This window comes from Melospiza georgiana, chromosome 3 (assembly GCF_028018845.1).
Source record: "Melospiza georgiana isolate bMelGeo1 chromosome 3, bMelGeo1.pri, whole genome shotgun sequence".
In the NCBI taxonomy this organism is placed as follows: domain Eukaryota; kingdom Metazoa; phylum Chordata; class Aves; order Passeriformes; family Passerellidae; genus Melospiza; species Melospiza georgiana.
Window position 1 is genome coordinate 18898389 of NC_080432.1, and position 27635 is coordinate 18926023.

Genomic DNA, 27635 nt, shown 5'->3' on the forward strand with positions numbered 1-27635 from the left:
TCCTTGTCAGCATTTCTACAAACTACTGTGTCCTTGTTTATCAGAGGGGAAGAGCATGTTGTGATGGATGAAACACAAAATAATGTGTGCTGCAGTAAAGTTTTGGCATTTGTTTTCTTTGAAGGAATTTCATTAACAGTGCTGCATATGTGAATGACTGATGGTTTTCTATATTTTTACCTTTATTTAAAATAGCTGTAATTTATGGTAATTTTGGATTAGTTTTGCAATGTGAGTAGCAGTTCAGTTTGTTTGGTAAATTGAAACTCATCTGTCTGCTTCTGCTCATCTGTCATTGAGCTAATTTAGGATTCACTTAGGATGATGCTAAAATGCATTTTAATACCAAACTTGTTAGAGTTGTGTCTTTAGCCACTATGTATTATTTCAAAGAAATGTGGTCCTTAGAAGGATCTTATCAGAATCTATCAGAGTTGAATTTTATTTTGCACAGTTCACCTTCCCACTCTAAATTAATATTTATAATGAACAGTGAAAATACTGTGGGCATGTTTAATATATGAGTGTCCTGCTTTTAGAAGTGAACTTTACAGCTCATTAGTTGCTCAGCTCTGAGTTACTATATCAGTTTTTTAATAATTTGCTGATCTTGCATTTCATGTTTCTGCCACTGAATTCCCAAAGGGATGTCTTGGCAAACTGATATATTAGGAAGGTTTTTAAAAAAAAACGTATCTCTTTTCAAAAGCAGAAACTTACCTAATATCTTCTGGTCTTAAAAGATGTCATATATATGATATATCTGAACATTTCTTCTAATGTAATTAATGGGTTGCTGACAACTGCTTATCTAACTAAAATGTGTCACAGGCAAATTTTGAAAGACTGAAGAAGCTGCAGCAGAGTGGGACTGAGCCAGTGGCAGATAACTACCAAGCATTTTACAGTGTCTATTTTTTCAGGGGGGGCTACATGACTGTCATTTGCCCAGCTCCAGCTTTCTTGCACTGCTAGATTGTTAATGACCATTTTATTACTTTGGGATTTTTAATTAAGGCCATATTTGACTTTCAGTTGCAGTAGTCTCTCTAATTAATGCACTTTTTTTTTGTTATTAGTCAGAGAAGAGAGCAAATGGACTCTTTATTCTCAATAGAGGAGTGAGAACTTCCATAGTTAGATTCTCCTGTTTTTGCCTCTGCCTTCATCTTTTCTTACCAGTTACTGGTTTTGGAATAGTACCAGAATGTTGGTTTCTGCAGAAAACTTTCCTTCCTGAGCCACATCTTGCTGCAGAGGAAATCTCACTCTCCTACCACTTTCTCACTCTCCTAACACTTTTTTTGTCTCTACTTTCTTTCAAATGAGAGCAGAGAGACAGTTCCTGTTTGTCTTTCTCCTACTCAAATCCAGGGTTTATGAAGTTCCTCCTTCATATGGGAGTCTTTACGTCCCACTTGCATCCAGGTTTTGTGGGGCTTTCACTGTAGGCTCTGCTTATTGAGTTCCCTGTCAATCATCTTGAAAACTGTTTCTGTGTGCATAAAAATCTCTACATGTTGTTAAAGAAATCACCTTCCATAGAGGCATTTTTATTGCTAATAGTGATTCTTGACTTTAAATATTAGAAAATCCCTGGAGAGCTGCCAAGGAGAAGCTACAAGGCATGCTTGCATTTATAAATTTATTTATGGACATAAGGACATGCATGTGTCCTGTTCAGTAGGAATGCCACAGCTATTGACTTCTAGCTTATTCAACAGAATGTAGTAATTTCTTTAATATCTGTATTTAATTTATGGAGGTCTGTGTATAAGCATATATTTGTGTCTTTTGGGATCTGGGCACAAAAGGTCTGTTAAGAGTTTAAAAATAATTATGGGTCATAACCTGTTTTTGCATGAAATTGCATGAAATTCAAAGAGCAGAAAATAATTCTCAGATTTTTCAGAAGTACTAAGTGAATGTTTTTGAAAATATACTGAAATCAAAACATTTGTTGCAAGCTTATTTAAAAACCTTTTAAAATACTTGGTAATACTTCAGATTTTTCAAAACTCAAAAAGTAGTCTGTCTGTTTTTCATCCAAAGTATTTTGCATTTCAATGAAGAAAGACAAATGTTTGCACCTCAGTGACAGCAATGTCTGTTTCATCCCTCCATACTCACAACCACCCAACACATAATGTGTATGTTTGCTATTAAAATAGAGCAGACACCAGTTTTTAAATCATTTCTTAACTTCATTTTAGACACTTTTCTACTACTGCTTATTATTCAGGTGTAGTTCAGCTGTGTAATGATTAATGAGGAGTCATGAACTGTTTATGGAGCCACCACTGACTGATCTCACTGTCCTTTCCTTTTGACTCTGTACTCCTCTTTTGGGTGACTGCCAGGGAAGGATCTCTGTTTATTTTTAAGAGCTCCATACATCTGGTGCTCTTGATAAGTGGTAAGTGGGAGAAATCTTCAACAGGAATGGCTGGCACAGATAATGGAGAGGGGATGAATTTGAGGTGAAGTCATTAATTTTAGGAGAACATCCTTGGATTCTGGAATTGATCACTGACCAAGAAATGCAATATGTTACTAACTTTCAAAATGTGTTTGGTGTGAATTTAGGGATTTTTATTCTTCCCCATCCTGCCAATAGTCTCAAGGATAATTAGACAATTTCTCTGTACTTATGTAGTGATTAAATTATTTTTTAATGTCTTATCAGACATGCAAAATTCTCCCTTCCAATGAGGAATGCAAACAGGAATTAAACCAGCAGCGGAGCAGTAAGGCAGCAGACTTGTGCAGAGCACTTGGAGCAGTGTTTGGGCTGGAATCTTGGCTGTCTGACTGCTCCAATTCTGGTTTATAACTCTGCAGCTGAAGAGTTTTATTGAATGCAAAATTTATGTTCATATTCTGTGATGGAGGTACTTGGCTTGCAGGGCTGGCAAGCCTGTTGCCATGTAACTGGTGAGCTCCTGGAGCTGAGGAGCTCATTTGGCAGCAGAAGACAGAAGTTTATTTCATCAGAGCTGGTTGGACTGAAACTGCTGATTTTACCATTGGATTTTCTAGTTTGCTGGCATTAGTAACTATATATTTAGTTAGTATGTAAGGTGTAAGTATTATGTTCACATTGAATGCAAAATTCTGGATTTTTGGATTCTTCTAGTGTTCAGTTTTAAATAGAGAGTGGTATAGTTGTAAATAACAGAACTTTCCTAAGACAAGGTTGAAAATTATTTTGTTCTGAAACCTGCTGAACTTATGCCAAAGGCTTGATCCTGCAGTGACTGAAGTCCCAGTCTATTCACAAATTCATTCATTGTTGACATTGATGTTTAGAAACTCTAGAGACTAAGAAGCAATTTAAAATCAGGGCTTATGTGCACCAGAGAGAGCAGGGTGTAGCATATAATACTGAACATGGTTGTACATATCTTGCTACAAATGCTATCTCATATTTTAGTAAGTTCAGGGGTTTTTTTGATATGGATTCTCAGTTCAGGTTCTTTTATAGAGCCTTATGACCCTTTGTAAACAGAGTCTCTAACAATATTTTAAGTTTTGTCTATTTCTTTGAAAATTTGATCCAGTGAAGAAATAAGCTTATTGATGTGTTTTGGCTGAACTGGAAGGATGTTTCTAAGAGTCTGGATATGAAGCAGAAAATTTGTTTTTTTTTCCCAAATAGTCAAGACTGATGTACTGTAGTTTTGGTTTTAAACAATGGTAAAATATAATAGGACTGAGAGATTTGATATGAGAACCACAGGACAAGCACCAAGCATCAAGAATGTATAAACAATCTAAAAGCTTTTTTTTTTTTTTAATGGAAATTGTGTATTAGGGCACAGGTGAAAATGAAAATGATTTGCAACATTGATGTGCTTGGAAATAGCAAATGCTATGATGTATATTCTGGCAGAATTAAATGTAGAAAAGCATTTACAAAACAGTTTTTGAAATATGAATCTAAATTAAGGGCAGACCTTAATTTTTACTTTCTAGCATGGGAATTTAGTAGGCTTAGTAATATATCTTCCCATAAATATTGAAAAAAATTAGTAATTTTTAGAACATATATTTGTGTGTAAACCCTTTAATACTATTATATGAGCATGTGATTATAGCCTTTGGCTTCTTTCAGTTCAAATTACAGTAATTATGATGTAGTTAATTTTAACATTCATATTCTTGTCCCCCAGAACAGCCAGGAAGTGCATACACAGGAAGCATATTTTGTCACATGCATGTTTCCAGCTCCTGTTCCTAATTATATTATGTTCAGAGCAGTCTGCAAGCCTGCTAGTTTATATTTGTTGTGCTTCCATATCAGCCTGAGTTTGCCACTACTTACAGGTGAGATTTAAGTGGTAGATCCTTAGAAGCTTTACCTGGCCTTCTTTCTGCAGCATGAGACTGCTGAAATTTTTAAAATAAATTTTTAGCATATTTCTCAGTACATCTATCTACAAATGAACAGGAGAATTCATTCCAATAAATAAAGTGTGAAAAACATCACTGCTAACCATATCATGTAGTTCAGTGAAAGCTTGATTACAGGGAAATGTATTTATTCCAAATGGTCCCACTGAATTCATAGTTGCTAACCAGAACTGGAGCATCAGAGACAACAGGAAACCCTCCAGCAAAATACACAATTCTTCATCTATTTCTAGTTGGAAAATGAAATCATTGTGTGAATTTTAGTCTGTGAAATTGTTGTGACAATTTCATGTCAAAGCACTGAATCTGAATGTGTAAGAGCCTTGTAAAAAAACAGTTTGGGGATTAATTTGTGTTTGCTGTTGCTTTGGGTGCTGGATTAATACAGCAAAATTTTCTTGGCTTGGCAGATATGATTCTGCAGAGATACAGCTTCTCTCTATCCCTTCTCCTTTCCTTTCTTTCCTCCTGGGGTTGTTGATGAGACCTGGTCTTTTTGGTCTTTCCCTGGCAGCAGGTGAAACTTGTGAGCTTCCAAACATTTCTCTGAGCTTTATTGGTCTTCTGATAGATTCACAATGAAACAAGTTTAATCAAATGTCAGATTTCATTGCTTGGGCTGTGCAAAAGTCTTGTACATGAGTAACATAGAAATTGGAAAAAAAATATTTAGAGAGGTGTGAGTCCATCATCTCATAATTTTTAAACTATTTGACAGAATAATTCCATTGATTATTTGATAATCTGATTTTCAAGGCACTGCTCAATTACCTGCTGAATTTCTGTAAATATTAAAATATACTTGTTGTGTTATCAGTAAAACAGTTTTGTATGGATAACAGCTATCTGTGAGAGAGAAGTGCCTCTGAGAAGAATTCCTAGACCATGTAGCTGGAGGTTTAGGTGCTGATTGAGAACTGAGCCACTTCTTACCTGTTCCTGAGTATTGGTTGACTTGGGAATGCCTTGGGCTGCAACCTTGTGTCTGTTTTTGTGCTGCTTAGTGAAAAGCAGAGGGGAGGATGGGAGGTTTGGATATGTACTGCATTAATCATTAGCTGTTAGTGACACTCTCACTGCCTTCCAAGGCTTTGTGAAGAACAACTTGTTCTTGTTGGCTTTGTCAGGAATACACTGCTAGATTAAGTTGATCTTTCAAGTAGAATCCTTTCATATCAGTTGATATAGTGGCCCAGCTCAAACTCTAGTTTTTGTGAAAATATCCTGGTTAATTTTAAACAAATAGCATAGAGAGTAACAAAAATTGTCAAGCTCCCACTGTACTGCCTGTTGTGGTTTTTTTCTTACAAATTTAGGTGGTATTACTGACACAACTGCACATGTGAAACTGTTTGCTAAACTTTATTCACTCTCTAATCTGGAGGATTATACCATGCTTCTCTTGTGCTTCATGAGGCAGCTTTTGAATAGGATATTTCAGATTTTCCCTCTCTTTGGAGGGGTGCCACCAGGTAAATGAACAAGGAAATACAGGTTGCAGATTAGCTGTTTATTTAGGCATTGTTGTATTCATCAAATGAGTGATTCATTATCTAAATGCAATTGAGATACAGGTGACTTTTATCTATTGTCATCTGCAATAAAGGAAAGCTGCTGAAAAATTTCCCCCTCTGTATCTAATAACAATTTTTACACATTTTAATACACATTTATGGCTTACAGTTTCTCTAGCTATACTAGAGGAGTAAAAGAGCAGAAGTGCTGTGCTGAGTCTTGTGCTCCCCAACAAGGAGGGGCATGTTTGCCAATGACACCAGTGTGACCTGGGAATGTTTTCTTGCAGCCTGGAAAGCCAACTGCATCCCAGACATCTGGAGCACAGTGGGCAGGAGGTGGACATGTGGGAGAGAGTCCAGAGGAAGGATGGAAAGGTGCTCAGAGTGCTGGAGTGCCTCTCCCACGAAGGCAGACTGAGGGAGAGAAGCCTCTGGGGAGATCTCAGGCTCTTTCCAGTACCTAAAGGGGCTCCAAGAGAGCTGGAGAGGAGCCTTATATTATGTTCAGAGCCTATGAATGGCTTTAAATTGACAGAGAGGAGGGTTAAGTTGGACCCTAGGATGAAATTGGTCCCTGTGAGGTTGTTGAGGCACTGGCACAGGTTGCCCAGGGAAGCTGTGGTTGCATCATCCCCAGAAGTGTTCAAGACCAGGTTGTGCAGGACTTGGAGCAACCTGGTCTAATGGAAGGCATCCCTTCCATGGCAGGGAGATTGGAATGAGGTAGGCTTTAGGGTCCTTCCCAACCCAAACCACCCTGTGATTCTAAAACCAACCCTTAGGTTAGAATTTTTGCAATCTACAAGAGGCATTTTTTGTTTAAAGGTCTTTTTTAAAGTGCTACTTTATCATGTTCATGCATATGACCTTTCAGAATCAGTATGGTAAAAATAATACTGTGTTTCTCAGATAAAAATGACTTGGCTTTAGAAGAAAGGAAGAAAATAAATTTCTCTGGCCTGTGCACCTGGTACAGTTAATAAATATATTTCTAAATGCCTTGTTTTGTATTCAAAGAGAGATCTTCCTGTAAAGCTCTCTTCACTGGTGTAATATAAATATATTAAAAAAAAGTAGAAGGGTCTTTTACTGTCTCTGCAACACAATGTACAGAAAGCTCCATCTTACAGAAGAGAATTGTCAATCCCTCTAGAGAGCCTAAAGCAAGAAAGCCCAAGTCAAAAAAATATATTAGACATGTCTGCATGACAAAAATCAATAAAATGCAATCTCTTGTGGTTTAATATGAAAATAAACACAAAGAAGAAGTGGCTTTCAGGAAAAATATTGAGCTGCAGGTATAGAATTGAAGATGTCAAGAGAAGACTGAAAGCAGAGGATGTTGTCCAGTTTACTGTAGGACATATTTCAGAACCAAAGCCAGGAATAATAGTGTTGGAGGGTAAGCTGTCTGGCCATGTCTGAAAACCAAAATTCAGTGTGAGAATGTTAGTGATGTGAGTGAGAGTGAGATGAAAAAGCACTCTTCTCACAGGTGCCAAACTTTGGGACATACTGTTAAAACATTTGATTAATTCATGGTTATCTATATTTGGTTAAAATCCTGTGAAAAATAAAATGAGAAAAATATAAAGAATAATATTTACCTATTATAATATAAAGGTATGGTTTTGTTTGGCTAATTTCTTCTCTATTGAATTTATTATTTTCTGTCATTCCTAACTGTAGGTATTACTGGGTATTAATGATGCTTTGATATTTGTGTTGTGCACTGCTGTCAGCAGTGCAGGTACTCTGAAACTTTTTTTTATACTCTGTATTTTTCAGGAAATTAAAAATAAATTTAAAACCATTTCTGAGCACTGCATGTCCTGGTCTTCTTATATCCTCTATGGAAAAAAAATGAAACAAAGCTTTAGCAGTATTTTAAATCCTTAAATTATTTAATTTTTGCATTCAATTCTAACTCCAATTTTATTTTTAAATCAGGGAATAAATAAGGAGACCTTTACTTTTAAGTTCAGTTTTTTGATACTACCGGTAATGTAAAGTAGTTGCAAATTAATGTATTGCAGGGTTTTATTTAAATAGAGTAGCATAATTTCCATTCTGATTGTACCTGAGGCTCATATGTACTGTAACTCATTGTAAAGTTGCTGTAAAAAACAATGAAAAAATAATGTGGTTTTTTAACTTAACCCTGTTTTCCTGGGTTACTAAAACTTTTGTAGGTGGAGCAGCATGGCTCTTAGATTCAGTGAAGCAGTGTTTGTTGGGAAAAAACATTGTTCTAGAAAGCATCTGACAGATGGGAATTATGAAATTACTGACATGATTATCTATGCCCAAATTCTTGCAATTGTGGAACACATCCCTCTTTTCTCCCCTGCCCTAAGAAATAATGTTGATTCAGTATCATGTTGACTTTTTCATGAGTGTGTCTTTGTGATTTCCATGTCTATGTGGGTCTTGCTTGTGAAGCCTTTAGCTTTAAGTGCTTGATCAAGAAATTTTATTGTACTTGGAAACAAATATCTATTCTCAGCCACCATCCTGACTCTCAAGAGCAGTACTAAATCTGATATTCCTCATGAAACTGATAGTAACAGTGGTCTTTTACTTTGTACCCACAGTTGCTTTTCTGCCCTGCACATTCAAAATCCTTTGCCAAGCAAGCTCCTGAAAATAGATCTGTTAAGTTTATTACATTTATTTGGTTGCCTATCATCTTAATGGCAACAGCAACAGTGGAAGAAAAATTTGTATGAGGCTTACAGCAAGTTTTTAAGTCTGTGATAAAGCAGCTTGTTCTAAAGTGTCTGTATGACTATACACAAGTGAAAATGAGTGTATAATGTCTGACTATCACTCACTCTTGCTGTTGGGAGGACTGAGTCATTCCTTTTAAACTTCCCATTTGTGTGCCTGCACTGCCTTTTCTCTGGTTTTATCCCTTTAAATGATGCAGAAGGTTATCTAACTTCTCCTTGTAATCAGTCCAGTGTGTTGTGAGGGTTAGCACTTTATGTCTGCTAACAAATCACACTTGAAGGCATACTGCATGTTTGTTTGCAGGTGTATTTCTCTGGGACAGCTGTTCTTTAAGACCCTGAGATCTGCCATTAATTTTGAGTAGTCAGAAAGGCATCCATCTAGTCAGCAGTACAAATCATTACTGCTTGTTGATGAGTTTTCATTATTAACATTTCTCAAAGGCAAGGGTGGCTGAAATTTATGGCATCAGTCAGCCATATGAGATGGGGATGTGTCATAAATGCTGCCAGATGTCACTGAGATGAGTTCATGTACAACAAGCAAATCTTCTTAAGGAGAGCTGTGAGAAGTGCTGTGGTGAATCCCCTTCTCTGAGCCTGTTTCTGTTGCATAAATCTGATGGTATTGTGATTTCTCAGTGTGGAGGCAAAGTGGCCCAAGAGACACTGGAGCTTTAGCAGAGCTGGAGCAAGGTTGAGTGCAGCCAGGTGAAGGCAGGGAGTGATGCATGGCCCACCTTATGTTATTGCAGGTACAGCCTTGACCTTGCTAGAAATCCCAGCAGGAAGATAATAAATCAAATCCCAAATAGCTTTTGAAAGAAAAATAAACCCTACAGAGATCTCCAGAAAATAACTTTATAGCACTTTTGAGAAGTGGGATTTGAGTCACACCTTTATAAAGATTGATTAATGTGTTGAACTTTGAAGAAACAACCTCAAAAACCAGCCAATTTTACTGTTTCTTTAAAGAACTAACCAAGACCTGAGACTGCATGAAGAAAGATTAGTGTTTAGTTGGCAAAATCATGACCTAAGAGCATAGAGAGTAGGTATTGTCCATTTAATCTCTAGGTTGGCACATACCTTTGTCTTGGCTCATGGTCTGCCCTGCCGTGCTGGGATTTTTTCCAAATGAGGAAATGTGGGCATGGCTAAATTCCAAATATGGTCATATGGGAGTGGCTAAATTCGAAACAGGGTCATGTGGGTGGGGCTGTGCCCAAATATGGTTATGTGGGTGGGGCTATGCTCAAATACAATCATGTGGGTGTGGCTAAATTACAAACATGGTCATGTGGGTGGGGCTATGCCCAAATAAGGAAACATGGGTGGGGCTATGCCCAAATGTGGTCATGTGGGTGTGGCCAAATTCCCAATAAGGAAATGTGGGCATGGCTGAATTCCAAATATGGTCATGTGGGTGTGACCAAATACCAATGAGGCTCATTTGGGTGGGACTAAATGCCAAATATGGTCATGTGGGTGGGGCTATGCCCAAATAAGGAAATATGGGTGTGGCTAAATTCCAAATATGGCCATGTGGGTGTGGCCAAATTCCAAATAAGGCAGCATGGGTGTGGCTGAGTTCCAAATCTGGTTGTGCGGGTGGGGCTATGCCCAAATGAGGAAATGTGGGTGTGGCCAAATTTAAATTTAGGAAATGTGGGCATGGCCAAATACCAAATATGGTCGTGTGGGCAGGGCTATGCTATTCAGTTTGTCACCTACTTTTCCATTTCTAATATTTTCTCTTTACTTTTTCCATCTCTCCCAACATGTTCTTCTCCCACTTCCCAGCTTGTTTCTGTTCCAACACTATGCTCCCCTCCATTCCTGCATGACCTGTCTAATTCTTTTCGTTACTTCACTGGGCCATTTGCACCCCTCCCTACAATCTGCCAGAAGGGGAGAGGGATTTGATCTTCTCAAGAGGCAGCATATCCAAGGATCTGAAGTGTACCCATATCCCTCTTCTAATGGAGTGAACTTCCTGGAAAAGGCTGAACAGCAGCAACAAAAATCACCATTTGTTATAACAAACAAGAGTAATTAACCTCCTAAACTGAGGAAAACTCAGATGACCAGGAAATAAGTACAGGAAAAGCAACCTTCCTCCTACAAAAAAGGGTGTCTGCAGAGGGCCCTCAGTACAATGTGCAAGCTTACATTTTTGGTGGCTTTTATCTTAAAACAATAATAGGTATATTAGCTGCTGTGGAAATACTGTTTTTTTCTGGCAGTTTCAAAACTGAAATATTTCACAATAAAACATTTCAGAACTGTGGGAAGCTTTAGAAAAAAGCAACCAAATTTCTTTTTAATCTTTGCAAACTTGCCAGTGTTAAAAGTGAATAATAATAATAATAACATTATTAATGAATGCTGTTATTTTGCTTTGACACATATGCAATTTGTGTGCATTACCTTAGTCAAATACATTTTTAGGGTTGGTAATAATTTTATTTGTATTTTAACAGCTAAACTGTAAAGATAGGATGTAATTCACATTAATTATGTCTCAGATCAAGCCCCACTTTGGGTAGGAATTGTCAGAATGATGATCACAAATAGAGTCTATGCTTTCTGCCTTAAGTTTCTGTTGGACTCTGGCTGTGCTAGGAACCTGGATATTAATTCCTGAATTACACCTTGTAATGATAAAAATGGATTCCGTACATGTGGCTTTTTTAGAGCCAAGAGTAACCTGCACAATGGAAAGTAAACTGAGAGTCAGATGGAAAAATCCCTCAAGTCTCAGGAGGGAGAAGGAGGCAAAGTGTTGTCAAGAAGTGTGATGGGGTGATTTCTGTTTAATTTTTTTTTTTTTGGTATTTTCTTTATTTATTACATGAAAAGCAGTACTTTACTAGACCTGGCAACTCAGAAAATGATTTTCCAGTAGAAAAAAAGGGCTACATTTACTGAGTATGAGTGAAAAGACCATTGTTAAATTAATCTAATTCTGCAAAACATAGAGTTCATTCTCTTTCAGGAGAATTTTAGAAACTGGCTGGATTTCAAGCTATGTTTTAATGCAACTTTTTGGCTGCCTGCCTCCTCAGAAAGTCAAAGGCCTCTGCTCAATAACTGAGTATAAATACAGTCAGAGCAGTAGGTCTTTGTTTCAGTCATGCAGAACCAATTTCTTGTTTGATGGTATCACTGTTGCATATTTTTAATTGAAACTGTTTTGAGAAGTACTGATGTAAATCCTCATTATTATTCTGTTTTCCCCCTGTAAGATTATGGTGCTGTCTGACTTCGTTTGATATTGCTGTGATCACCAGCACTTACATTCAAACATAGACATATCCCCAAATTTGGGAATTGGGATAAGAACTACCTTTCAGCGATTAAAACCAGAGTGCCAGAGAGTACCAGTGTAGTCATTAGCCTGTTAATGAAATGCTTCTGCTAATGCCAGTTGTTATAAAGATTTAATAGGTTTAACACGGGGCTGTGGCACAACCCCAGCAGCCCTCAGTGCTCTTACTGAATCTAAATATTCATCTTGGTAAATATGCCTGATGTTTATTCCATAGTGATGATTACCTCTGCTGCCCAACAAAGAGAGGGGAACCTCTGCTGTACATTAAACACACCCTTCAAAACAACATTCCCAAAATAACAAGCATTCCTTGAAAATCTGCTTTTCTTCCTTCTCAAAAGTAACAGTTCCCATTAATAAGGCATCTCTTTTAGAAAGACATTCTTTTAATCAGTAATTCTTTCTATCAGTGGCTCTTTTACAGAGAGTTAGATGCTGAAAAAAGGTGTGAGCAAAGTTGAATTGTAAGTTACAAACAGTGAAATAACTCATACTGTGTCTGTAAAGTTTGTGTGTGGAAAATTCTTCCTTCTGCCCCCCAACTGGTACCTGACTCCCAGGAGGAGGGTGGAAGTCCTAAATATTCAGTTTAGAAAATTAATGCAGTCTTAGAGAGTGGAAAGTTTCTTTTTCCAGCAAGGGTCAGATTTTGAAATCCATCCGTGGCTTTTGCTCGGCCTTGCATTTGAAATGGTTATCTGAGGTTTATCTTGGTGACCTCTTCCAGCCTCTTCAATCTTTCAGGTATCTCGGGAAGAATTTCAAATGCAGCTCTGCAATACCCTTGCCATTGAGGGAAATATGACTTTTTCTGTTCCTGTTTTTAAAGGATGATGCTGAAGCAAAGACAAGACCAAAGGATGCGAGGTGTTTGCTGAGTGTCAGTATTTGCAGGATATTTTTTCTGGTCTGTGTGTTTTCAGACCGCCCTTGAGGGGCTTGGGGGATAGATGTGTTCTGTGACCTGTCCCAGTGAGAATCCCAGCACACTGAACACTTTCCCCCTTTTTTTAAGATGGGATTGAACTAGATGGGTTAATTTTTCTTCATCTATAGCTAAAATAAGTCTGGTCCTCAACTGATTCATAGTTATTTTCTGTACTGTTGTGATCTATCAGGTCTGTAATTTATGAGATAAGGTGATAGAAATTAGTAGCAACATTTAGCACAAGTGATGACAGCTACAATGCTTTAATATCAAAACATCTCACTTCCTTTGGTCCTCAGTGCCTGCCACACGGTTGGTGTTTTGTCTTCTTTGATTTTGCCACATAACAAACCTGAATTTTAGAACTGATGCAAGGTTATAAGTAGTTGAGTTTCATGTTCATCTTCCTTTCATCTTTCTTTTTAAACTGATCTTACTGGGTCTACTCAGGGCAGATCTGGTAATTCCCTCTACTTTTTAATGCTTATATGGTGGTTAATGTGATTTTGTCACCTCCTACTTCTTGCTCTTTACTCCATAAATATAATTTAAGCTATGAAAATACACCTGTAGCACTTTGCCATCCTAGCCACTTCGAATAGATGACAGTTCCTGAAGGAAAAGTAAATTTCTAGGTTTTCTGTGTGCTCACTGAGTAGTTAAATATTTGAACACTCTCAATATTTAATCAATTAGATTTTTCGAAGGCACACAAAAAACCTGGCAATCCTTTTGTTTGTTTATTAGTAGTAGGCTCAGGTAGGGTGATTATATGTTGTGTCACTAACAGACTGAAAGGAATATTTGGGAAGACTCTGAAATGTAAATTTGGTGAGCAGCCTACCAAGAGGGAACAAAGACAAGGATTATAGGAAAGAATTTGCAGGCAAAGGCAGATTAAAGGGACTTTGTTTTACTCATTAGTTTCTGTTCCTTCAGGAGATGGGCTATAAATCACCTGAAAAAGCTGAAGTGCCCACTTGCAGGCTCTGTGCACCTGAAACTGTGTTGAGTTTTGCCCTCACTTCTTCCTCAAATACCAAACTAATAGTGGAGGAAAACTCATATGACCAGGAAATAGGTAAAGGAAAAGCAACCTTCCTCCTACACAAAGGGTCTCTGCAGAGGGCCCTCAGTACCAGCCAAGAGTCAATCCTCCACTGTCTTTGAGGGGAGCAAACTCTGTTCCCAAGGTCTTGGAAGTGTTTCTGAGAGAGGAGGAGCTGCTTCAGGCCCATCCCTGCTGTGTCCCAGCTCCCAGCTCCCTCTTGTTTTCTCTCCTTGCTGCTACAGGCACCAGAGCCTGGATCTCACTCAAACACACACAAGGGAATAAGCATCTCCCTCTTTCCTTGAGTAAGTCTCCTCTGAAAAATCTTAAATAAATTGGTTGGCAAATATTTCCCTTCTGAAAAATATCCCTGGATATTCCCTCTCCCTGATTAATTGCTAATGGAAAATAATGTCCAGTGGAGTAAGCAAAAAAAAATAGGTGGGTCATGCAGGAATGGAGGGAAGCATAGTGTTGGAACAGAGACAAGCTGGGAGGTGGGGGAAGAACGTGCTGGGAGAGATGGAAAAAGTAAAGAGAAAGTATTAGAAATGGAAGAGGAAAGGTAGGTGACAAGCTGGATGTCCAGAAAATAATTCCCTGGATATTCCCTCTCCCTAATTAATTGTTAATGGAAAATAATTTCCTTGATCCTCCTCTCCTGTGAGGGCATGACTTACCTGCAGCATACATGAAGGGTTTACCCAGTGGAGGACTGTGTTACTATTTTTTTTAAAGGAATAAGTTTAGATGTTTCTTCACTCAACTTTAAAGTTTGGGCTATATCAGCTGAAAATATGACTTAGGTGTTTTTATATCTTATTTTATTATTTTCATTTTTAGTGGATAGTACAGCAAATAATTTCTCTTTGATCTCCATTTGAATGTTTTCAGAATTTATAAAGCAGCCTTTAATCTGTCCAGTAAGTGTTAACTTTTTACCTTTGCCTACTGCTTTCTTATGAAATTGTGTAGAAAAGGTAATTTATCTCAGAAAAAATATAAAAAATAGAGAAATTGGGCTTGTGGTGGTTTGGTTTTGGGCTTTTTTTTTTTCACCTTGACAAATCCTTAAATACTTCATGCAAGTTCCTAGTTAAAAATACAGCTTCTGTGTAATTTCTTTAGACTCTGGGAGTCTTAGTGCATATTGAGATATTGAGACTTAAGTGACTTTGTTTAAACTTCAAAAACTAAAAGTAGGAGTTTTTTCTTTCATTGCTTCCTGCAAAATCAAGTCAGGTGCAGCCACAGTGGCTGCAAAACTGTGCCATGTTCTTCTCTTTGATTTTTCTCATCTGTGACAGAGATTTATGGTACAAAGGATCAAAAGTCAGCCCTACTCTTTGAAAAATGAGGAAATTCAGAGTTGTAAAAGTAACATGAGAACTAAAGATGACTGAGTTTTTAAATAGTTAGCATTTCCTTAATTTTCTTTTTCCCCCTTTCCCCCCATTTAAATGTATCAAAACATTGAAGTAAAAAGAGAATTTGAGATGAAAGGCTAAAGATGATTCAGACCCCATCAATGTTTGCCCTTTTTTTCTTCTTAAAAAAGTATTTTACCTTATTGTAGGCACTAAAACATAGAATGTACCAGCCAAAAATAATGAGATGTTTCAATCCTGTAGATTTTTGCTTGATGTCAGAAAATGGAATTTTTTTAATGTTTAGGGGGCATAACACTTGGAACAATTTCATGTTTCAGAAGTGACAAGCCTACATGGCTGTATTATGTGGTATTTTGCTTTGGTCCACTATGAGTTGAAATATCATCTGCAAAGTATTGTACAATAGTTTTCATTACCATGTTCTGTTCTGCTGCGCCATAAAACCCCTGAACTGAATTAAATCCAGCAGGTCCTCAAGCAGACAAACTGTCAGTGAAGAGTCTCCAGATTGCAATAGAAATTAAAGGACACTCTTCAAATGCTGATCACTATTTTTTCATAAAGGCTCTGAAATGAGAGTGCACCCCATCCCAGGCAGAGCATTTCATGGTATTGGAGCCTTCATTTTCACTGTCTTGGTTTCCAAAAGGCCAATCTCCAAATTCACATCTCTCCCTGGGGCTCAGGAGTTGAACGCTATGAAGTCTGGTCTCCCTTTAGAAAGGTTTGCTTCCAAATAGGTGTTGTTAGGTAGGGGCTGTTCCCAGAATCTTAAAGTCAGAGTTGAATGTAAGATAGAATAGGTGACAAACAAAGGGTCACTTGCTGTTCTGCCACCTGCTTTTATCAGCATTAAATGCCTGCCAAAAACCAGTCTCCTGACTGGAATGTGAGAGAAGAAGACGAATCCATTCAGCTTTTTAAAGTTTGCTACAATAACATGTACTGGGTACAAAGCACCTTCTACTTGAGGACTGAACCTCATACTTTGATTGTACTAACTCACAAATACTCCATTTTAGCAGGTGAGTATTGTTTCTTACAGATAATGTTGCTGAGACAAACAAATAACATGTCCCTAAGTAATGCTAGACCTAGAAATAAAACATGGTCTTTATTTATTGTGAATAAATTAGAGAGTAAATTGCAAATTACTGTTTGCCTCTCTCTGCAACTGCTACTGCCTAGCAACAGTTGCCAGGTAGGATAAACATCATTAACTGTAAAAAGTTTAATGTGTAAAAGACATTAGGAGTGCTGATACGCAGTCTTGAGGTCTCTGTGTATTATTTTAAAATATATGATCTGGCTTTGCCTTTTGGGTCTAAGCACAGTCCCAACCTTGCCCATGGTACAAGTATGCATGTGTGTGCACTCCTGTGGATATAATGAAATGTGGATTGCAGGGATGCAGTGATTAATTTTAGTAGGGAGATGCTTCTGCTGTCAGAATAAAAATTAGAAATCTTGCACGCTATATACAGAAGCTTCTCAGGAAATCATTCAAGCCCTCTCTTCCTATCAGGCTGGGGAATATGCCTCTTAATTTCCCCTGACAGAAAATACATCACCTCATCAGCAGCCCTAGAAAATGACAAAACATCCCTGCCAGAAAAGACTGTCTGCCAAATGCTTCTGTTGCCACTGCAGGAAGTGGGGCGGGCAGGGAGGAGTGTGTCAGAAATTCCATGGAAGGAAAATTATTTCCCTTACTGCCTGTCCAGTTCCACTGTTGCTCCTTGCATTGTCACAAAATGTTCATCTCGTTGTCAAGGTGAGACCCTTGAAGAATTCACCTGGGCCAGAGGGTACTCAAACATTTAATTCTGAAAGAATAATTGATACTCCTGAATCTGGATAGTGCGAAATTCCCTTAGAGTGTTTGAGCCCAGGCAAACATCTTGATGCAGAATCCATACCTGCAAGATCTCTTACATATTTCAGTGCTCAGTCCCATACTGTACTGTGTGCATTAACCTGTAACAGTGATTATTTCCACTGAAGTTACTGTACAGTTTCATAAAGATGCTGTAGCACCACTAATAGCAAAATCTGAAATATTTATTGAAATATTTGCTACTGCACTTTGGCTTAAATGAATAAGGTATTGTAAATAAACCTCAAAATTCTGTTGAACCTTGCTTTGCTGAATCTCACACAATTATGTTCAGAGTCTGTATATCAAATAGTACATTAGGACAGAGGATTTTTATAGGGAGTTATTGCAACATTTATCATTACTTCAGTGTATTTGTGTTGCTGAGCTGCTTCTAGTTCATCTCTTTAGGAACCAAAATTATGATGGGATAAGAATGTTTTATTGTCACTCTGTATATCTGTGGGGCTTTTGCACCAATTTATTTTCCTTGCGTTAAAATAATAAGTCAGAGTGTTGAAGATCAGTGGGGGGGGGTATGTGTATTTATTTATTTATTAATTTATAATAAGCACACTGTCTCTGGTAAATATGCTAATAGTGTATTTTATATAAATATAGGACAGTGGACTGGCTTCCTATTACACTGAATTTTCAGTCATATAGAGAACTGCACAATTCACCTCGCTGCAAGGATGTGTCAGTTTCTTATGTTGCAAAGATAATTTTCAAGCTGCGAAGTAGGTGGGAACTAGTGCTGTCATGTTTGCATTAAGTGGATAGCCTGAAACTCAAACCTGCAGTTTTGAATGTCTCTTTCTCATTTTGGTGGGCATTAGACTGTGGGCATGTAGAGGAGTAGAACCCATTGAAATAAGTGAGTTTTTGAAGTGATGATGAAATTTGTGGCTGGAGCATTTTCTGTCATGTAGCTGGATGGGCATTTGTTGTGTGATGGAAATGGTCTTTGTACTTTATTTGTGAGATACCCTAATCTGCTAATCATTTGGCTAAAAGAGGAGCCAGGGGACCACTGGGAAAGTGTGGGGCACAGAAATGTTCTAGCAGGCCTGAGGTTTGTCACTGGCCCCATAGAGATGCCATCTGCAGTAACTGATTAGTGCTTTATAACACACCTCTGCAGGTGTGTTAAAATCCTTCCAAGTGACATACATGTATAAATAGGTATATTCTATACACACAGGCATATTACAAACATATTCACTTTATATATGTATGTTAAGTTCAGCACACTGACATTCTGGTGGCTTTTATTTTATACAAAGTATGCAGATCCCCATTTCTTGACCAGCAATAAACTCATGATTTTCATATAGGTACATGTTATGACTTTGAACATTGCAGAGCAAAGTTTACTGGCTGAGACCCTTGTCTTGCACATTAAATTAATGACTCTAGTAATAGACTTTGGTTTGGTTTCAGACATATGTGCACAGTATTAATTTGAGAGTTAAAAAATGTTAAAGCGATGTGAGTAGTTATTTCTGTTTGAAACGTTCAACAAAACACATTGGTTTTATGAAATACAACTGGTTTTCTCCTAAGATACACCCAGAAAGCTTAGGAAAACGGCTTGCTCATCCCAAAGTTATGTAGAATTAGTCCCCAAATTCCTGTTCAGATGGAACTTAATTTAGATAAGGAAATCTTTCCTGATTTAAGACCTTACTTTGACTCCACAGAATAGGTCTGAGGATGCTGTAGTGGTAGGTTCATTGTGCAAATTGGTTTTTAATAGACACTATTTTAAAATTCTATAATGAAAGTATTTATTTGCAAACAAATATAAAAAACAATCTCTCTATGGCCAGGAGGGGATTGTGCTGGTAGCTGCTTTACCTTGTTTGTTCCTGCTAGTGTCATGATGCAGTACTATTTAATAAAATGCAATTTCTGCAGATGTGGGATTTTGAAGTCCTTGAAAATATTTGCACTTAGAATAATTTATGGGTGAAGAAGAGAATAATGCAGTGAAAATAAGTCCCCAGGACATTATAATACAAATCTGTTTGGTTGTGTACTGTTTGTCCTGCCAATGTGAAGAAGCAGGCAGACTGAGAAGAATATGGTTGGAGAAATTTGAGGAATATAATTGGGACATACTGGAAAGATTGATGGAGAGCAGACATCTCTTCAATGTCCTCTGGTGCCCCACATCACTTTTATCATTTTAAGGTGTCTAGACATTTCTTTAAAATTGTGGAAGCTGGAGTTGAACCAGAGAGTGGGAATAAATCATTTGTATTGCAGAATTCCTCTGTATTTTAAAGCTGCTTACATTCAATGTTAATAATGGAGCTCCTCATTTAAATCAGTGTATGTCTGCTCCCTGTAACCAGCTGTAAATTCTCCACAGTCCTGTATGTGCTGACAGACTAGAAAATGATGCATCTTTTTTACTGGTTCAATATCATCAAACAGCCTGGGGAATTAATGCAGGAGGCAATTTTACAGAGGGATTTACCTGCAAAACAACTCCAGCAATTCCAGTGGGAGGTTGCATTATTCTATCTCATGATGTGAGTGCTGGGGAAAAAATGGGTTTGATTTACCTTCAAGTGCAAACACAATTTATGGGGAGAGGACCTGCTTTCTCCTGCATTGTTCCCAGTGGCTTAGCAGACCAAGTTCAGTGGTACTTGGTTACCTGCTCTTGAGCCTTTTGTGTGTTTTCCAGACATAGCTGGCTTTAATTAGTTCAAGCATTTTATTTATTGGTATACAAAAAGGGGAGGCAGTTCCCTCCCTCCTTTCTCTCTTTTTCTCTCTTTCTCTCTTTCTCTCTTTCTCTCTTTCTCTCTTTCTCTCTTTCTCTCTTTCTCTCTTTCTCTCTCCCCCTGCCTCCCTTCCCCCATAGGATGGAAAAAGAAATGAGGAGATAGCTTTGAACACCTCTCTGGAAGAACTAAAAGTAGAGATCTGAATAGTTGTTTTTAGCATTTGTGCCATTGCCTTTTTCTCATTTTCAGTGTGATCAAGCAGGATTTTGCCTGCATGTGTGAATTCTCTTCAGAAGCTGAAGCTGTCAGCTCCCAGTGTGGACACATGTTTGAATGGCATTGAGCTGCACCTGAGTTACAAGAAGTGGTAGTTCAGGGCACAACAAAAGCTTCAGATCAGGTGTTGGCTGTAGCCCAGCAATGAATCTCCCAGAGCATGACTTCAGTGATAGTTCTAAGATCCAATGATCTTACATTTATGATAGAATATAACCAAACAATTTAAACTACCATAATGTACTACCAAATTACACTACTGTGTTGGAGACCACAGATTTTAAGAGACTAAATGCAGTTTATTTAAGATACATTTTTCTGCAGAAATTGTTCTTACTTCCTATATGATACTATCACATCACATTTGGATTGCGAATTTTTGATATTTCTGTGGGCAAACAGTGACAGTCCAATTCCTAAATTTTCTTTCAGTCACTCTCTGATGACAAAATGCATCTTTATCTTAGCAGTACTACAGAGCAGATCACAATAACCTCAGTAGAAATGTAGAATGCGATATTTACTAATAACTTGTAGTGTAGTGTTGCTTTGATTTTTTAAGATTTTCTAAGCCTTCTGATGTTTACATTCTTGTAGCAAACTTTCTCACACACTTTCTGTAAATCACTTATTGTTTTGCATTCTTTTATGGAAGAAGAGAAATTTAATGGACTGTTAGTTTGTCCAGTGTCATTGGAGATGTGGCACTTTCACCCTCCAATCACTGTCACTTTGAGTAAACTATAAATGTTAGAGTAAGAAAATAAACTTCTCTTTTTTCTTCACCTTGAGAGCAGCGGTGTGTGCACTCGTTTTGTGTCCTGTAGTGGCAGTGTAGCTCATGAATATTTGGCAGTTTCTTCTTCTTCCTAGTTGCTTTTTAAACAGAATTTTCTCATTTGAGCTTGTCACTTGTGATGCTGATTCATCCTTTAATGTCTTCCAGGTTGCCACTTTAGAATTCCCTCCAAAGAAGCTCTTTGGGAACAAGGATGAGCGAGTGATTGCAGAACGAAGGTGTCACTTAGAGGTAATACCAATTTTTTACAGGCTTCTGCTGTGTGTTTGGGAGGAGTACTCCCTGCTGCACCAACAGAAGCCATTCCCACATGATCAACACTAAATAGCCTGTTTGTGAGTATCAAGTTACTTGCTGCCTCGTTTAACACAGGAGATGGCAGCAGTACATTGCAAAGTAAGGAAACATCTCTTAAAAAATAAATTACTCCTAATCTAGAAAAAAAAAAGGAACTCTTAGAGATGTTCATAGGAGATAGATTTATTTAAGGGGGAAAGGTGGTGGGTGAGGTAAGTGTTCACTGCAGACAGCTGGTGTCTGTGCAAGACAAGATTAAAAAAAATTGCTGCTATTTTAAATGCAGTCTGTTAGTTGGAGATTTACCATTTTATCATAGTATATCCAAATATCTCATGACAGAACTAAAGCAATATTTAGGCATCTTTGAGTTTTATTTTGTAACCCAGCTTTGTGAATGTATTCTTTTTCTTTCAATGAATTTAAAAAAAATAATTTTATTGTGGACAAGGTTATTGAGTTGGAGGGTTTGAGTTATTTTGGTAGTTCTACAGTGCTGTGTGGATAGCATGATTTTAAACACATTAGGTCTTTTTATTTCTATGTTAATGCATGTTTTACTGCAGCCCAGGGGAAGGAGATGGGATTTTGGGGAAGAGGCATTATCAAAGACTAAGCTGTACACCTGTAACGATATTGCAGAAACGTGGGGATTACTTGATCATGCAAGTCATTAAGAATTATATTCTTTGTGGTGCTAAAATAGCATTAGGTAGAGCTTTAGAGAAATTAATATAAAAGTAGATTGCTTACAACTGGGATCTTTTCTTAGGTGGTTTGAATTTTTTCTACAAAGAAAAGGACTTCACCTTTTCTTTGAAAACATCCTCCCCCTGACCTCTGATGTCAGGCTGTCTGACATGAAGCACAAAATGAATTTTTTTTTCTTTCACATCCTCAATACATACCATAAAGGCATGCCCATATTCCAGTCTAGCACTCAATTTGCATCTTTTTTGCCAGTAAAAAATTAATCTCTTAATCTTTCTGACCTTTCATTGGTTTACTAAGAGATTTTATTGTAATGATTTTAATGGTAAAACTGCTGTGTATAGCAATGCTTTGATCACGGCCATGTAATGCTTACAGCTTTACTCTTGTATTTGTGGGGTTCCCCAGATGGAGGAAGGAATGATGAGTCTGACTCCATGCTCTTGGAAGGCTAATTTATTATTTTAAGATACTATATTATATAAAAGAATACTATACTAAACTATACTGAAGAATACAGAAAGGATATTTAATACTTACAGAAGGCTAAAAGATAATAATGAAAACTCGTGACTCTTTCCAGAGCCCTGACACAGCTTGGCCCTGATTGGCCAAAGAGTCAAAACAATTGACACGAGAAACCAATGAAACAATCTCCAACCACATTCCAAAGCAGCAAAACACAAGAGAAGCAAATGAGAGAATATTGTTTTCCTTTTTCTCAGAGGCTTCTCAGCTTCCCAGGAGAAGCATCCTGGGCAAGAGGATTTTTCAGAAAATATGACTGTGACACTTTATAGCCAGGTTTTAGTTTAAAGTTATATTGTATCTATTTTAACTAAGTTAGGTTTTAAAACTTTATTACGTATATATTTTGCAAGCATAAGAATATATGGCAACTGTTCACATTAATATGTTTTGCTGTGTGCCCCTTGGCCATTCCACTGAGTAGTCACAGTGGTGAAGAACTGAAAATCCCCTGTGGCTCAGGGCAAGCCAGTTAAAGAGGATGAGGAGCCAAGCAAATGTTACTATCCTTGCCATGAGGAATTGAATGCAACAGGCTGATCAAAACCTCCTGATGTCTAGATCTCTAATCACAGTGTTTTCTTTTCACTGTATATTTTGCAGTGGTTTGCTCTGGCTTTGCCCATAGCCAGAGAGCTCGCTCAGCTGCAGCCTCCTTGGTGAAGAGTGAGAGAAACCACCTAAGCAGGGATGGTTTCCAAAGTCATGTAATGCTTTAAAGGCTCAAAGAATGTCTTGAGTTGTGCTGTGAAAGTGGCAGTCATGCCACAATAGTGGCAGATGGCCCAGGCACCAGCTCTGTTTCAAACACTGGCTGTTCATGCCTTGTGGCCTTCAGTCTGGTGTGAGCCCTGAGTGTGCATCAGGGTGTAACTGGGGAGTGGTAAATTAAACTGGAGGGATTGTCTTTGTGTGGAACTTGGATCCTTGGCTTTTGGGAATTTGGGCAGGTGGGAAGTGAGAGTGTTAGACCTTGGTATCAAGTAGATTCATGGCTTGTATTCAGTTGACTTTCACACCTGATCCTGTTCCTTGATTTGCTGAAAACTCTTTGCAATCTGTTTCCAGCTTCACAGCTCATGTGTTGGTACAGCTGTAGGAGGGTATGAAAGCTTGTTTGGTTGTTCCACTTGCTTAGTCAAGAGCTAATGGCTAATTCAGCATTTTTAGAAAAAGCAAAGTACAGCTAGCAGACCAATTTTATTGAGCTAATTTTATTGACTGAAAATAAATGACAGCCTGAAATACCAGTCTAGTAAGTGTTCTGAGCAAATATTTTTTGATGTAAGATTATTAGTAGAGCAGTCATCCTAGTGGTGGTGATAAAGAAATTGCTCTGCTCTTCTTTACACATTTTTTACATTAGGTATTCATGAATCTTAAATAGGCTGGAACTCCATATAATTTTTTCTGAACTTCTTCATTGAAATAGCTTTGGGTAGTTCAGTGCTTTCCACAGGTCATCTCTTAGCAACTGCAGTTCCTTGTGCCTAATCAGATTTCTCTCTTTGCAAGACAGTTTAGGAAGAATTTAGTTTTTCCTACATATCATCTCTAGGATTCTTGCCACAATAGAAGTACTGAGATAGAGCAGTGGGTTTTTGGTACCGTTCTAGACAACTAGAATCAAGGGGGACTGGCTGTTGTGGGGTTTGTTTTGTTTGAAGATTGAGATGTAGTGCTACCATATTTCAGCCTGGGTTTAGAAGTGGGCCTAGTTAATCATAATGGAGGTGAAATCACTTGGAGTAAAAGAATCCAGAGAGCCCTTAATTATAAGGATTGTGATTTTTAAGTAAGCTCAAGGTTTGTGTATAACATTAGGTTCTTTTATATTTCCTAGCTGGTACAAATGCTAACTAACTGAAAGCTTCACATTGCCTTGTTTGTAGGAAAGCACATTACATGAAGTATTTTTGTGTGAAATGAACCTGAGAACTCAACTTTGATCTCCAGCATGATATGTAGTTGCACTGTAAACACTTTTGCTTTGGTGTTTGTTGGTATAATATCAAGTCTTTTGAACTGTATTTGACATTACCATAGAGCTTTGGAAAATAATGTGCAAGTTTTTACCTATACATCTTAAGAGAAAACATCTACATAGTATTTAAAATTATCTATCCAAAATACCCTATTGCAGTCTATTAATTTAGCTCTTCATCAGGGACCTGTTGCAGGGCAAAACTCTAAATTTATTGTTTTGCAGTTTAAAGACTGTAATTTCACTTCAAAGCCAACCTTGGCTGTTTAAATTTGCCTTAAGTGACATAGCTAAGAATTCTTCTGAGTAAAGTTAATGAGCAGAAGTTATTTTGTATCTATCCTTTCTTGCAAATAGAAATTAGTAGGTATAGGATCCTTTTTTAAAGTGAATTAGGATGATGCATATTCATTTTTTTGTATTTTTTTAAGGAAAAGCTTTGTAAAGGAAATACTTGCCACAAGAGTCAGTGAATGTATCTATTCCTGTTTTAACTGCAAAGTATCTTTAGTTCCTTGGTGAATTGCTCTTGGGTTCTTTGCTGGTCAGAATGACTTTGAGATACGTATTAGCTTTTTTTTCTTAGCCTGGTAGTCAAAGGAGGAGTCAGGATTCTTTGGTTGTAATTTTCAAGGTTGCTTATTGTTTCTTATCTATAACATTCTTTCTGTGGCCTGCTGAGGTCTGTTCAGCAGGTCAGACAGAGGTACACTGACTGCCTTTTATATTAAAAGCTACATGTACATTATTTACAATAACTTCCCAATACCTATCACCTATGTTAGACAGTGAGTTTCTACTTTAAACCAATCTAAAAGTGCCAACATCACCTAGAAGATGGAGGCTAGGAAAAATAAAGAAGAAGGACACAGCACCCCCAGATTCTTCTGTCTTGGGACCTTGAGCCCCCATTCTAAAACCTCAAAAATTTACTTTTCACCCTTTGACAAACTAACTATTATTCTACTTAAACTCTCTTGGCTTGTAATTCTTCATATAGAGGTGGTAATTTGCTCCATGGGTCAAAATCAAAGTCACTGGTGTCTTGGGCTCTTTGCCAAGGTCTCTGAGCCCCCAGGCAGGGGCTCGAGCCATGCAGGACAACCAGAGAAATGTCCTGCGTTCTGACAAGTTGCTAGGTCTGTGGATGACACTAAAAAGAAATTTTCCTGAAATCCCAGCTTCTATGGATACTGTGTTTCTGTATCATACCATTCCCCTGACTATTCTTTTTTCTTCTTCTCTTAGACTCATGCTTTTCTGTAGTAATGAAGATTATTTTTAGGCCTGTTTTCCCATTGTGCAGCCAGAGAAGCTGGGCAGGATAAGCTGACATAGCAGATTAAGCTGTGTTTCTTGACTCTTTGGTCAGAAGCCTTGCATTCATGGACTTTCCTTCTTGCCCTTGCTGTTACCAGTGTGTTTAGCAAAAAGCAACTTTTATGCCAACAAAATCCAAACAGGTTGTTGCTTAAAGGAAAACAAAACTGTCCCAAGCCTCAGACTGTCTCCTTGTCTCTGTTCCCTGTTCTCAGGGCTGCATTTCCCCAGGTTGGTTTGCAGACAGCAAAAGGAGAAACAAGCAGACTCTCTGGTGGGTTTTTAGGGATCAGCAGTTGGTTAGAGTGTGGTGCTGGTAACACCAAGGTTGTGGCTTCCATCCCCAAACTGGCCATTCCATGAAGAGCTGGACTTGATCCTTGTGGGTCACTTCCAGTTCAGAATATCCTCTGATCTGTGATCTGGAAATAAAGCTCAGCAGTCAGTAGGAGTAATGTGTTGTCTTTTGCTGCACTTACAGAGCTCAGGGAATAAAAGTCATTCTGTTAACAGTGTGGTAATGTGAGCCTCTGTTGAGTTCTGTAGAAGCATATACATCTTCCTGGCATTGCCTCTGCTCTTCTTTTTTCTTGGCACTTTGAACCTCTTTAAAAGATAGACATGCTCAATTTATTTAAAATTAATAATATAATTGTCCTCCTCACTTCCTGATGTCTGCCAGTGAGGATTTCAATGATAGGTGTTAATGCAGGAGGCAGAAATAAATCTTGAATGAGCTGCATAATTCAATTTTGCTGTCCAATCTGGAAAACTGTCTGGGGAAAGTATTGTAGACACTGAACTGGCTGAAATATTGCTGTTACCTTCAGCCAAAATTAACCTTCCAAAATTAGATTAACTTAGAAGTCAAATCCTTTGTTTAGTTTTTAGTTTGTATTTTCACTTGAGTTCCTTTGGAGGTGATGATTTCTAGGTTTTGTTTAAAATAAGGCTGTAAGTTTAGCTGTGTCATGTTTCCCCTTTAAAAGTAACATTATGCTGAGATGGCTCCAGGAATCTGGTTCTTAAGGAAAAGATGAAATAATGGAAATAGCACATTTTTCTTGAACTTGGATTGATTCTTGTTATTTAAGTGTCTTATTAGTATTTTAATTAATACCTTAGTGGAAGCCAGCAATAGAAATGTCTGAGAAGGAAAAAAACCTCAAAATATTTGTCAACAAATGTGAGCAAACAGAATGTTTGAATCTGCCTCAGACATTGAGGTTTTCCTTGAAGTCATGAGGACAGAAACATTTTACTGTGATGTTAGATTATTCATCACCTGAATATTCTGTGTAAACTTCATTAGTTCTCCCCCCAAGTCTTGGTTTCATTGCTCCATTCCCAAATGTATTTAACTGAGAGAACCTAGTTGCAGGTGAATTGATGTCTGTATTGCAAAAACCCTATCAAGTGGGGTTTGAATTACCATTTCTGTTTGATTTTTTTTCCCTGAATGACACTAGTCACTAAGCTACTCTATAGATGTTTGTTCAAATTGATTACTAAAAGAAAATTATTATACACACGCATCAGCTTGCAACATCCCTAATGCCAGAGTTTTCTAAAAGGAGTTTTATGCAGCTGCTCACCAGCCTGCCTCTTACAGAATGAATGTTTGCCTGTGACAGTGTGGTGGTGATTGCTGTTCTTAGCAGAGTCTAGGTGAGATGGACTTCAGAACACATTCAAAATACAGCTTGATACTTACTGGAAAATAAAAGGAAACTTCTC

The 27635-nt window shown here is 37.8% G+C and overlaps 1 protein-coding gene across 2 annotated transcripts in view; it reads left to right on the plus strand.

Moving 5' to 3' along the window:
• KIF16B (kinesin family member 16B) overlaps positions 1 to 27635 on the plus strand; it is a 140402-nt gene that overhangs the window by 102229 nt on the left and 10538 nt on the right. For both annotated transcript variants that reach the window (XM_058021110.1, XM_058021111.1), the window contains one exon: positions 21206 to 21289. In XM_058021110.1, the coding sequence (XP_057877093.1) occupies positions 21206 to 21289 (84 nt within the window). The remainder of the gene's footprint in view (positions 1 to 21205; positions 21290 to 27635) is intronic.